Source organism: Lolium perenne, chromosome 6 (genome assembly GCF_019359855.2).
Source record: "Lolium perenne isolate Kyuss_39 chromosome 6, Kyuss_2.0, whole genome shotgun sequence".
Classification (NCBI taxonomy): domain Eukaryota; kingdom Viridiplantae; phylum Streptophyta; class Magnoliopsida; order Poales; family Poaceae; genus Lolium; species Lolium perenne.
In genome coordinates this window covers 38254367-38268233 of record NC_067249.2, presented here as the reverse complement: position 1 = coordinate 38268233, position 13867 = coordinate 38254367, and the positions used below count along the sequence as shown (strand labels likewise).

General features: G+C 51.8%; 1 protein-coding gene across 1 annotated transcript; it reads right to left on the bottom strand.

Annotated features, from left to right (window-relative positions):
* Window positions 1-9462: 9462 nt before the first annotated feature.
* Window positions 9463-11247, bottom strand: LOC127308322 (berberine bridge enzyme-like Cyn d 4). Its single transcript, XM_051339110.2, has one exon. It carries the CDS (start codon window positions 11192-11194, stop codon window positions 9635-9637), a length of 1560 nt encoding a protein of 519 aa, XP_051195070.2. The 5' UTR covers window positions 11195-11247; the 3' UTR covers window positions 9463-9634.
* Between the last annotated feature and the right edge of the window lie 2620 nt (window positions 11248-13867).

The window sequence follows — 13867 nt, the reverse complement described above, 5'->3', positions numbered from 1 at the left end:
TGTCGATAGATCCTGGAGTGAGTTTCTTTATCCAAGATCGTGCGGCTCCACTCAAATGCACCTGGATGCTTTGCATAGCTATTGCCCTGGTTCCTCCTGTGAGCTTCACTGTCTCGAGGTAATCAACTAGCCAATCCTCTGGATCTTGAAGGCCGTCGAACTTCTTGAAGTTGTCGGGTAACTTGAATCCTGAGGGGACTCGAGTTTTTCGGACTCTCCTCGTGAATCATGGCAAGCCGCACATATCTTCGTCATTAAGCTCCGGAGATTGCCGATGATCCCGTCTGCTTTGCCGCGCTCTGTCGACCCTTGCTTGTGCTGCTGTGTCTCTTGCTCCACTTGGTCTTTCAGGTGCTGCCGCTGTTGCTGCTGCAGGTCGTCGACTATTTTGCCGTGCCGCTCCTTCGGGAGGCGTTGATACAAACGCTATCCCCATAGCTCCAACTCCTGCTACCGCCATATTGTATAGTGTCTCCCTTGGATCACCTGGAGGTGGTTTAGATGCGAGGATAAAAGCATGTGTCGCCATATACCCAGCCTCTGGTGTCTTAGGGATGATGTTTCCTCTTGTGTCTATCGACATGAAGGACATGTCGAGGTTTTGGACCAAGTGCTCTCTTTCTGCTTCGGGTATATGTTGCAACCTTGATCTTGCTCTGTTCCGCGCCTCTCTGTGGCTATCACCCGAAGTTCTAGATTGTCGACTTAGATCTGCCCTCCTCCTGCTAGATGCAGAAGCTGCTTCCTTTCTTCTGTTTAACTCAGCTGTCTGTTTTTCCAATTCTCTTGCTGCTCGTGCGAGTCTATATTGATATGCTTGCAATTCCTCCGGTGTGGCTGTGGTGGCCATTGGTTCTGAACCGTTCATAGCTCTCGTGGCTCTATCCCACGCTGCTTGCGAAAGCTGAACTCTGTCTCGCGGCTGCGGCCCGACGTATTTATTGCCCAGGCCTTGTCGCAGATTGGAGGGATCGACGTATGGATTTCCCAGATCGTCGAAAGCCTCAGATGTTTCCTCTTGATCTTCAATGGCATAAATCTGATGATACTTTGTACTCAGATCTATGTTGGGTTTGGTGACATCATCGTTGAGATTGATGAAGACCTTGTCCACTGTGATAGATTTGTCGATGAAGTCGTAACTGTCGACATCGCTTGAGCCATTGCTTATATATGAGTCCGCAGATGACTCAAACGACATATCGTTGAAGATCTTGGCGAGTTTCTCTCTTGCTCTGGTGCTGACGTAGCGTGTCGACGAAGTTTGTTCTTCGCCTGACTCGGTTGACGATGTATAGCTTGAAAAATCGGAATCGACCGCCGACGATCCCGACGAACTCGGAATTTCGACACGATACGATCCTTCCTTCTCGACGCGAAAGTGAAAACTTCCGAACGTCATCTCCATGGGCTCCGCCAGATACGCATATGCATCCAAACGGGAGGGTGGGTGAGGAACAAAATCGACAGGACCAGCAGCGATCTGTTTACCTCGATCCATAGCGTTGCTTGCGGTTGACGATGTCGAAGATCTTGAACGTGCCATCGAGATCAGATCCTTACGCCTCTAGTCCCCACAGATGGCGCCAATTGACAAGGTATCAACTTGTCAATGCCTATGGATTGTAGGCTAGGGTTTAGTTAGAAGTAGAGGGCAAGTAGATCTCGAGGGTTTCAGCCGAAAAGTACTCGACGATTATGAAAACTAGGGTTTGTAACAATGATTCGATTCCTCTTCGTCCCTCGACTCCCCCTTTATATAGGAGGCGGAGCCGAGGGTTTCGTTTTGTACAAGTTACAGAGTCCGGGACGGTTTCTAACTCATCCCGCCAGATTTACAAATAACACTTCCTATTACAACTCTAACTTTCCTTAATATATCTTGAGTTCTCGCATCTTCTTATTCTTCGGGTATTGGGCCTTCAGTAAACCCCGGGTACTATCTTCGGCAGGCCCATTTGGGATGCCTATGTCAGTCGGGTCATGTCGTGGCAGAACCGTCGCAGTATCCTTCATCATGATGCCTTGCCTTCTCAACTTCTCCGCGTGACCTGGCAGTTTTTTTTTTTAGGCACCACTTCCTCGGAAACTGCTGTGGCATTGAATTTCCACTATATCCCCTTTTATTTAACCGCTCCGAACAGTTTACTTCCGCATCCCCTTCGCATTAGCATTCCAAAAGCCCTCCTGCGCCACCATGTCTTCTTCCTCCTCTGCTTCATCGGATCTTTCCACCCAGTCATCCTCGTCCCGCGAGCCGACGCCGGAGCCGAACCAGGAGGAGGTTCACGCGGCCAACACCCGCCGCGCCATCGAGGCCGGGGAGGAGCCCAGCCATGACTTCTCCGTCTGGTCTGAGGACGACAAGTCCTTGACCGACGGGGAAAGCGACCTCCGCTTCCTCGCCGATGGGGAAACGGAGGAGGAGAGCGATGACGATCGCTTCTCCTGCGACGACTTCACCTCTCCCAAGGAGGAGGAGGAGGAGAAGGAGGAGGAGGAGGAGGAGGAGGACGACACCTCCCCCGACGAGCCGCCGGCCAAACGGTTCTGCCCCTGGCCAGGGAACCTCAGCGACTTCGACAGCGACGACGACGACGCTGACGAGGAGGATGAGGACAACGAGGGCCCGGCCGGCGGCCGCTGGAGCAGCGACGACGAGCCCGCCGGGAGCAGCGCCGACAGCGGCGACGACGGCGACGACGAGGGCAGCGACGGCCCGTAGATAGGACCTTTAGCATAGGATCAGTAGTAGTAGATGGGGCAATGTATCCCCTAGTACTTCCTTTTGAGAGCAATCAGCTCTTTATGTAAGAAATCTTGCTTATCAATGAAGAACTTCTCCCAATTTGATTTTGCCGATTTCCTTTGAGCTTAATTTAGCCGATTTCCCCTCATACTGATTTTGCCGATTTGTCCCCTTAGCCAATGCGTAATGAGCCGATAGCAACGCATCGGTCCTTTAAAATCCATCATTCAATTCTTCAACTGATGATCTTGAGATCTGGTGGATAATGTAGAGTATTCAGGAAAGCCTTTGAATTCTTCCAACCAGACCCAATGGTCTTCTTCAAACACTCATCATTTTGTGAAGAAGGTTGCGACGAAGGATCAGCCGATGGTACCCCAATCGGCTCCTAAACAGAACATCTACCAGGCCCGCTGCCCCCCGAGCCTTACTCAAGGCGAGAATGTCGGTGAGGATGTACCAAAGCCGATCACCTTTCTTCCCTCGAAAGCCGATATATCTCTTCTGACAGCACTGCTGAACTAGCACCAAGGGCTGAAAATCCTCGACAAGAAGGTTCAGGCACCAGAATCGGCTCAAGGCAGCTGAGGAAGCTCTCATTGTTTTACTCCCCCGAGGAAGCAGAAGGCCCCACAGCTGAACTGGACTTGGTGAAGATCCGTGCTTTGAACACGTAGCCAGTAGATCCTGCGTAGTTATACTAGAGTCGATGGCTGTGCATCGGCTTTGTCTCTTAGTTCTAAAGTCGATGTCCTTGCATCGGCTGTAGATCGTGATGCTGATTTTTTTTTTACTGGCCGATTTTTTCTAATCGGCCCCCAATGTTTCACTGCACACACGTTCTTCTGCACATGTTCGCTTCACACGTTCACTTGATTAGGTGCCCCCCGAGCCGAATCTGTCAGGGAACTGCAGATATCGGCTCTGTAATTTAGCCAAGGCACCGTATTTGCACGTCGGCTTCGGTAGGACCAATGTTGATTTTTCCTAACTCATCAGCCGACGTAAAACCGGTGCCCAGTAGATCCAAGCAGAACATGTGGTGAGGATAATTTTGGCCGATTGCTGGAATCGGCCTCCATATTGATCGAAGCGCTCAATGAAGATTTTGTAATTTTCCTTCATATATCTTTGGGGGCCGATCCCAAGGATCGGCCTCGCCACGTTTGCTCACTGGTTTGCTCTTGCTACACGGTCAGGCCAGTGGATAAGACCAGCTTAACCCTGCCCTTCGTCACGTCGATGCGCTCGCAGTCGTCCAAATTGATCCCTGATAGTGGCTCCTGGCCTGCTACTTCCCAAGCGTTCATACCAGCCGTTGAAATTTCAGCTGAGTCATCAGCCTGGACGACCTCTACCTCATCTCCATCCCACTGTATTACGCATTGGTGCATCGTGGAGGGAATGCAACAGTTGGCGTGAATCCAATCTCTTCCTAGCAGAATAGCATAGATGCTCTTGCTATCGACGATGAAGAACGTCGTAGGGATAGTTTTCCTTCCTACGGTCAGATCCACGTTCAGAACACCTTGTGCGTCAGACGCTTGGCCGTTGAAATCGCTCAATGTCACGTTGGTCTTGATTAGATCCGAGCTAGAGCGTCCCAACCGACGTAGCATAGAGTATGGCATAATGTTGACTGCCGCTCCGGTGTCCACCAACATCTTATTGACAGGCCTCCCATCGATATAACCTCGCAAATACAGGGCCTTCAAATGTCTGTAGCTTCTTTCTCGTGGCTTCTCAAAGATAACCGGCCGTGGGCCGCAGTCAAGTTGTGCCACAGGTGCCTCGTCTAATCCTGGAGCACTGAACTCCGAAGGAAGGATGAACACCATGTTTGTGCCAGCCGATGTCTCATCATCGGCTTTCCTTTGCTTGGGGCGCCACATCATCTTTTGTGGTCGACCCTCTTCATCCAGGGTTCGCTGAATTTTCGCGGCCAGATCAGGCCGCGCCTTTCTTAGCGTGTGTAGGTATAACCTTTCGGCTTCCTCCAAACCGCGCAACCGCTGAACCCTACGCTTTTGGGAACGGCTGAGTTCATCAGGGCACCATCTTGGTCGGTGGTACCTGTCTTCTTCTTCTTCTTCTAAATCCTCGAGATCTTCCACCCGAGGGGACTCAGCGCGTTTGCTTCGAGGTGGGAGAGGCCCTAAGCGTTGGAACACGGACACGTTGGCTGCCTCCTTCTTCTTCTGGTTACATTCTGGGCAATTGCCGATTGTAGGCAATCGGCTCATTCCTGAATCCCAGCAGTGTCTGAAAAAGGGGCAGTCCCAGTGCCTATCCTCGTCGTCTTGCTCCCTCGACTTTTCCTTGGCACGGCGCTCGTACTTCTCCTCATCGCGATCATGCCGACGATGTCTCCTGGCATCCCTAGCCAGACGGTCTCTATCATCATCGTCGCTGGATCGTCGGCGTTGGTCATACTGACTCACATACTTGTTGAGGAGGTGATCAGAGAGGGGTCGCTGATATCTTATATTCTTCACTTCTCCCTCTGTGACGTAGCGCTTGCCATCGTGACGGAGCCGATCGCGTGGAGCGGCCTCCTCCGTGTCCTTGCTACGAGAGCAGCTGCCCTCGTCTCCATCCTTGCCAGAGTGGTGCCCAGGTCCTACCATGTTGATGCTGAACGAGGATCCCGGCTGGCAACCTTCAGGGTAAGTGCACTCCACCATGTTAACGGCGGGAAAGGGGTGGGTGTCGACCTTCATGGCGTACTGGTTGAAAATCAGACGTCCTTGTTCTATCGCCATTTGGATCTGCTGACGCCACACCCTACAGTCGTTGGTGGCATGGGAGAGCGAGTTATGCCATTTGCAATATGGCTTTCCGTTCAGCTCCTGTACCGTGGGGAATTTGAGACCTTCGGGTATCTTCAACTGCTTCTCCTTGAGCAAGAGATCGAAGATTTGCTCAGTTTTGGTCACGTCAAAATCAAACCCCCTGGGCGGACCTGGTGGCTTAACCCATTTGCAGGACACGGGGTTTGCCCCCCGGGTCCATTCAGCCACTGCTACCTCTTGATCTCCCGCAGAGCCTTCGTCTTCATCTGCCTCAACCAGGACTACCGCACGCTTGAATATGTCCTGGTACAAGTCCGGATGGCGCTGTTCATATGCTGACAGTTTCTGAACCATGTGCGCCAGTGAAGGGTAGTCTGCTTGGGAGGCCATATCCTTGATTTGTGAGGCAAGGCCCACCACTGCCAACTCGACTGCTTCTTTTTCCGTCACACGAGCCGAATAACATCGGTTCCTTAGATTTCTGAAGCGCTGGATGTACTCCGCCACGGTTTCTCCACGCTTCTGACGTATTTGAGCTAGATCGGCAATGCCGGCCTCGGAAGCTTCTGAGTGAAACTGCATATGGAACTGTTCTTCCAACTGCTTCCAAGTCCGGATCGAGTCCGGTGGCAACGAAGTGTACCACCCGAAAGCCGATCCCGTGAGGGACTGTGCGAAGAACCTCACGCGCAGTGGATCCGACGCTGAGGCCGTTCCTAGGTGTGCCAAATATCGGCTCACATGCTCGATGGAGCTGGAACCACCTGATCCGCTGAACTTGGAGAAGTCAGGGAGCCGATACTTGGGTGGTAGCGGGACCAACTCGTATTCATCGGGGTACGGCTTGGAATAGCCGATTGTCCTCCTTTTCGGCACCATGCCGAACTGGTCCCTCAGGATCGTGCTGATCTGATCCACGGTGCTGGCTGTAGGAGTCGAACTCTGAAGATTCGCCGGGGTGGCGTACTTAGCCAGCCATGCTTGCTTTTCCAGCTCTGAGCCAACTGCAGGAGCTGAGCTCTGGAGGTTCGTCGGGGTGGCATATTTAGCTAGCCACGTCTGCTTCTCAAGATCTGTCGCTGACGTTCCTCCTGCTTTCCCAGAAGTCCCTGATGTCGCGGCCTGGTTTGTGAGTGCCCCGTTACCGCAGTCTGGCACGTATGTGCACATGTACCCGTGAGGGATCTCCTTAGGCGCCTCATGCAAGAACTGGCAGTCACTAGGGTCACCACCGATCTTGTAGACGACGAATGCCGGTGAATTCGGCACTTCTGGTGCTGCCAACGCAAATGGCAGCGGTGGACGGGACTGGAGTGGCATCTCCCCTTGGTGTGTCCCGAGAGCTGGTCCTGACGGAGAGTACTGGTGCCTCATGATCTCCTGGATCACCCGGAGAGCGACACGCTCCAAAGTGTTCACCAGGTTTTCAGAGTGGCGGTGCAGCGAGTGAGCCACCATGTAGTTGATCTCCTGACGTAGGGACCTGGTGCGTTCTTCTGACGGGGCAGGGAGGTCTATCCCATCGAGCGCACCATCAGGCGAGATCCCCTTCCACCTGATGCCATGTGAGCGGGTTCTGTGAAAAGAGCCGATGAGGTCGGCTTCGAGGATTGCTTTGACCTCGTCATACTTCTTCTTGAGCTCGTCGGTGAGATCCTCGTACGTGACTGGGGTGCCGTCCGCCATCTCAGATGTAGATGGCGATGTGGTTGATGACGAAGCTTGTCCCACCGGGCGTGCCAGAATGTGTTGCGGTCAGAAACCCACTGGCGAGCAGCGACGGGCAACACAGTAGAGCCGGGAACAACTTAGGGCTGCGGCTGGCCCTGGTCCCTCCGAGCGACGTCCTGCAAAGCCTCTGGTACACACGTCCGATGCTGGTGCAAGGGCGTGCCACCTGACCTATACCTGGTCAGGAAGGTGATGGAGATGCCTCGCTTAGTTTCCTGCATGGCATACACGTAAACATTAAATACGAGCCTCGATCGGCTCTCAGGTTATCCTGTGAATCGGCTCAAGGAGCCAATCCACCCATGATTCGTACGAGGTGTACGAATATATGGTGGTCCTGCTTGATCAAGATAAAGCTAAAGCGATCTACGACGATTTAGGGTTTTCACCGCATAATCGGATCATCCTACTCACGATTGGGCCTCGCGGTCACGTACGGTGATCGTAAGCCGATCCTAGACAAGGCCTAAAAACCAACACGAGGTTGATCCTCGGAACATCCTGTCTAGGGCTAGCAAACGACACCCTACGCGTCGCTGGATCCTCCAACCCTTTGTAAGGCCTAACTATTGCAGATATTAAACTAATCCTTGAAGAACAAGGAGCAACCGTAACGGATCGGATCTACTAAATAATGATCAAGCGGGGTGCCGCCCCTACACCTAAGATAGGTGTAAGGGCGGCTAGATATGCGAGGGTTGCACTACGACAACATATGATACGAAGAACAATGCTAACCCTAACACATCTAAGATAACTACGTTGCTCGCCATCAAAAAGGCTTCAGTACGAGCAACGCATGAACAACGAGACAAGCTTGTGCTGCCTAGATCGCAAGATGCGATCTAGGCAGCATGATGCTTACCGGTAGAAACCCTCGAGACGAAGGAGTTGGCGATGCGCCGAGATTGATTTGTGGTGAACGTTGGTTGTTGTTTATTTCATAAACCCTAGATACATATTTATAGTCCAGGGGACTTTCTAACGTGGGAATAATCCCCACCGTGCACGAGACAAACTCTAACTAACCGACACGTATCCTACTATATTACAGATACACGGGCCAACTAGCCCAAACTTTGCATAACAGGCCGATTCACGTATTTCTTCCATATATATATTCTTCAAATCCATCTTGATCGCGGCCCACCTCTGACTCGGTCAAATTCTGGTGATAACACTTTCTTTTATAGGCACGGGCAGGCAGGCGAACAGACGGCGACGGGAGATGAAACGAACAGTCAGTGGGAGGCGAACCGAGGAGACAGCAGCCGGAGCCGAACGGCCCTAATAAAAAAAAACCCACAAGCAAAAATTCGTTTCAGCTTTGTGCAACCGTTCAGATTATTTCCCATTCACGCGCGGCAAAAAGATAGAGAAGCTCTCGGCTCGAGGCATTCCCGCAACCCGCGGAGTGTCGTGACGGACGAAGGAGCGAGGAGAAGGAGGAGTGCGCGAGGATTCCCTCTTGTTCTCACTCACATACAAGTGCTAGAACAGCTATCCTTATAAACCACTCCAGCTCTCTCTCGACTAGCAATATGGGACTAAACATTTGTCCCACCTCTTGCCATGCATGAATGGGCTACATGGGCCTCTAGGATTTTCAGGTATTATTGGAATGGAAAAATTAGACTGGGCTATTTTGGGCCAAAATTCCAACAGTGAGGATGGGTGACCGATTGGGAAGTTTAACCATGATTGTAATTTGATCTAAGATTAACTGTAGTTAGAGTTAAAAGTGTATTGGTGAAAGATAAACAAGTCAAAAAAAGAAAAAAAAGAAAAAAAAAATCGATTTTTTTTTTGATTTTTTTTGAAAAAGGGAAATTAGAATTTTTAAAAAGTCCATGCCGAGGGTTTTGTCGTCAGCGTAGCATGCTACACCGAGGGCCGGGCTACGGCCACGGCGATAGTCGCTTTGCCGAGGGAGTTATACGCCGAGGAGCTATGCCGAGGGCGGCCCTCGGCGTAGCCTACGCCGACGACCAAAGTAGGCTACGCCGAGGGTTCCCGACCCTCGGCATATAGCTCCATTCATGTAGTGAGTTAATACCGCTGGTTGATGCAAAATAAAACACGCTACTCCAGCAATATCATCGTCCCTGGCCTCAACAAGCTTTCATCCTTTTATTTTCTTTGGTTAGAAATAAGCATTCATCCTCACTACTCCATGCAGCCAACTACATCTTTACTATACACCATTCATTCAGGAAAGTAAACGTCGACCTTACAGCATGGTAATTTTTTATTCAATCAGGAAAGCAATTTAACACCGACCAGTAGTCATCGTAACAGATCGAATTAAATCGTACTAGTAAAAAGGGATCGAATTAAGTCTCTTGCAAGCTAGCAACTCTGCTCACATGCGTCGGTGGAGCAGCGGCGGTGTCGTCTGCTCGTTTCTGAAGTAGTCGGTCGGGTCCACTTGAGCTTTCACCTTGGCGAGCCTACGGAAGTTGCCCATAAAGTAGCGCTCGCCCCAGACCTGGCCGCTCTCGAACGTGCTCACGTCGTCGACCACCGCGTTCTGTCCGATGTCGAGGTCCCGGAAGTTGACGTACGCCTCCCTGGGGTTCGAGGTCACGTGCTGCCCCATGAAGTCGTAGAAGTCGTGCAGCCAGGTCTGCGCCGTGGCGCCGTTGGCCCCCGGCCAGAAGACGAGGTACTGGATGACGTAGAGGACGCCGTCGCGGTGCGGGTACGGCGTGGTGGCGTTGGGGACGCTGCCGATGAAGCCGCCGTGGGGCTCCAGCATGATGAGCCCGGAGCCGTTCATCTTGAACCGGGAGAAGATGTCCTCCCAGGCGGCCTTGGAGATGGGCCGCCGGACGTAGTCGGACTTGCCCTCGACGGAGATGTCCAGGCTGCTGGTCCTGTTCAAAAGCACCTCCTCCGGGGTGCCGATGTTGGCCAAGGTGGTGAAGGACAAGGCCGTGGACTCGAGATAGGTCATCGGCCGGCAGTCAGCGCTCGTCATGTTGAGCTCCGGGAACTCGCGGCCCATCGTGGCCACGAGCGAGCTGCACGTGCCGAGGTACACGGCCAGGAACGTGGCTTCCTGCCCCTGCACTTTGACCCTCATGGTGAGGTCGTCGGGGAGTGATGGCCCCACGACTTGCCATCTGGTAACGATGTCTACGGCACCCTGGTCAAGAGTCTTCGAGATGCTGAAAGCCGCCACCGTCGGTGGGACATGCAAGAGCTGGATCTTCCACGAGAGCACGATGCCGAAGCTCTCGCCGCCGCCGCCTCGGATGGCCCAGAAATGGTCCTCCCCCATGCCGGCCCTGTCGAGGAGCTCCCCCTTGGCGTTGACCAGCTTGGCGTCGACGACGTTGTCGATGGAGAGGCCGTACTTGCGCATCAGCATGCCGACGCCTCCGCCGCTGAAGTGGCCGCCCACGCCGAGGGTGGGGCACTCGCCGGCCGGGAACGCGAGCTCAGAGTTGTTCTTCCCGATGGCGTAGTAGAGCTCCCCGATGGTAGCGCCGGACTCGACCCAAGCGGTGGACTCGGACTCGTTGACGCTGATGGAGCGGAGCTTGGCGAGGTCGACCACCCCGAACACCTCGGGCCGCACCGACCGGTACGACAGGCCCTCGTAGTCGTGGCCGCCGCTGCGCACGCGGAGGCGCACGCCACTCCGGCGGCCGCAGAGTACGGCGGCCTGGACGTGGCCGGCGTCGGTCGGGGTCACGATGCAGAGCGGCCTCACCGTGGTGTTGGTGAAGAAATTGGGGAACCTGATGGAGGAGACCAGCACATCGGTGAAGTCGCTAGAGCTCTGCTTGTAAACAAGCTCGCTAGGTATCTTCTTGGCTAGGCATTGGAGAAAATCATCAGAGGAAGCTAGGGAAGGAACCGAGCATGAGAAGCAGCTCAGAAAGAACGCGAGTGCTAAGCGTCTGAGCATAGCCATCTTCTGCTTCCTGCGGGGAGAGACTTGTGCTTGGGTAGATAACTAGCTAATGCTCATATATGTATACTACGCGTCCTCGCTGGTTGCTCATTGATTGGATAATCATGTGCCTTGCGTGGCAGATGCAGTACGACTGTACGACTCGAGTTAATAAGACCTGCGGGCACACGAATTCATTAGCCGCCGGCCCTAGCTACATGCACAAATCCCCTTCAACTATTCCCATGTGATCGATACGCGTATAGATAATTGATTGGAGAAGAAAATTTAATAGTCAGAGTTATCATCCAACAATTATTCAAAATCGGGTGTCCACCCCACGAAACCCTGGCACCACCTTCCCTCCCGCCCCATCTCGCCACAACGTCGAAGGAGGACGCGCCAACAGACGAAGCACGAGCGGCCGACGGCGGCGGCTGGGTGCTCTCGCTTGTGGCGGCCCCCAATTTTGCGTGGTGACGGATCTGGGCCGGTGACGCGGAAGTCCCCGGTTGAGTTCTTCATCGGCCGACGGCATAGGCAGTTCTCTCCCTATGTCGAGGCTCCGACGTTGGTGGATGGGGCTTGGTGTGGGTCGGCGTCTTCGATGACACGACTCTGAGGGTGTCGGTCCGATGTACATGTTGCTGGATGGAGTCTTGGTGTGGTATATTCGTGTGAATACCCTAGGTTTCCCCGTTTGGCCGGAGCCGGTGTTGGTGATGTCTTCGTGCTTGAGCCATCATTGAGGTGAAGCTCCCAGCACCTTCCGCTACCCTCCGGGGAAAACCCTAGACCCATGGATTGTATGATGGCGGCTCTCCTACATAGTTCCAACCTTGGGTCATCAATATTGGATGCATGCATCGCCCCGAGGGAGAAGTGGATGGTTATGTGCTGGAGCGGTGTTGTTTCTAGCGAATCGAAGACAACGAGTCTCGGAGTGGTATCGGCGATGGACATGTGATGTTGGACGCACACAAAACGGTGATGTTGTTTGACGTAATGGTGGCATCGATGGAAGTCCTGACAAGGTCAATGCATATATCCATGTAAAAAATCCCAATACCAAATAAATCTCATACCGAGGGAAGACTGGGCTAGAGGCCCGAGAGCTGGTGGGTCACTAGGGACCGACGCGGCAAGTAAACTCGGCTAGGCCTAGGTGGCACACTCCCTGGCGTGTAGGACCCACGGGCACCTCCTGGTGGTTTCCCTTTTATGTATCTCTTCGTCATCTTCGAGGGGGCATCTCTTTGGAGTCACTCGGAAGTCTTCTCCTACTCAGCTAGAGACATATCCTGTTGCTCTGCTACTTTCAAGTGGGAAAATCATTGCCATCATCTACACCAATGAATCATCGACGCGGGGTGCACCATCTTCATTACCTTGTCTCCATCTTGGCCATCAACTACATTCCACATAGTTTGTATAGATCGGAACCCGAAATAACTTTCTGGTATTGTTTGCATGCTATCAATCTGTGAAGTTCTTGATTTTTTTTGAAAGGTTTCCCCTAATACTTGAAAGTTTCTACACTGTTAGTGGTTCCCTAAATTTTGCTGAAACATCCTCATGTTACTTGATGAAATCTGTCATAGATGTTTTGAAAGTGGACATCTTTCTGAAACAGTGAGATTTGTTTGTCATACTCCCTTCATTCAGTAAAAAAGATATCGAAGATTTATCTAAATTAAATGTATCTATACGCTAAAAAATATTTTGATACATCTAAATTTAGAAAAACTTTCGATATTGTTTTATGAACAGAGGTAGTACTCCTTCCGTCACAGTAAAAAGTTGCTCAACATTTCTAGATACAACCGTACTTAGATAAACTTGAGAAACTTTTTTTTTTGGAACAGAGGAAGCAGAAATTTTGGAAGTGGACATGCATGTTTCTGCAATAGTGGGGTCCTGCGGGCCACGCTACCGACAGTAAAAGCTTTCCGAAAAATGATCGCTTGGCTTACTTGTAGCATGTAAGCACAAGTTAGGTGTCCCACTGGTTATTTTACGCGAGGTAGCGTGCACCTGACTTGTCGATTTAAGCGAGAGGCTATGCAAAATGCACCTATGTTTACTTGTTTTGTATCCTCGTGACATTGACTAGCGAGACCCACATGTGTACATAATAGTGGTCCGATGTTTTACATGGATGTGGGGGAGGTGTTAAATATAATTGTCTTTTCCATTGAATCGGTTTTTTGGTTGCACAAAACAGTATACGGTCTACACCGAAATCATGCTAAGAATTAAAATAGCCTATACGTAAGGAATATGATTGAATATAATTATATTGCCCACCCCTTTTTATCGGTTTGGATTTTTAGAAAACTCAGATACTGCTTCAATCCTATAGACCTGACTTGTGGATTGAAGCGATAGATTATGCAAATGCACCGTTGTTTTGTGTCCTCCTGACATTGACTAGCGACCCAGATGTGCACGTAATGGTGGTCGATCGGATCTTTTACACGGAACAATAACGTTTTTGGACAGAAGCAAGTTGTTAGTAGACACGTAGAAACTAGGATAATCCTCACCAGTCACCACTCACCACCAAGCTAGAAGCAAGAAGCCGATCGAAGATATCCGGCGGAAGGAACTGATGGGATCAATTCTCACGCCAAGCAACAACCGATCCTGCCTAGCTAGGGTCGCCACATAATGAGCGTTTTTCAAACTATCGCC

Coding starts and splice junctions, on each gene's coding strand:
- LOC127308322 (XM_051339110.2), bottom strand. CDS start 11,194: ATGGCTATGCTCAGACGCTTAGCACTCGCGTTCTTTCTGAGCTGCTTC.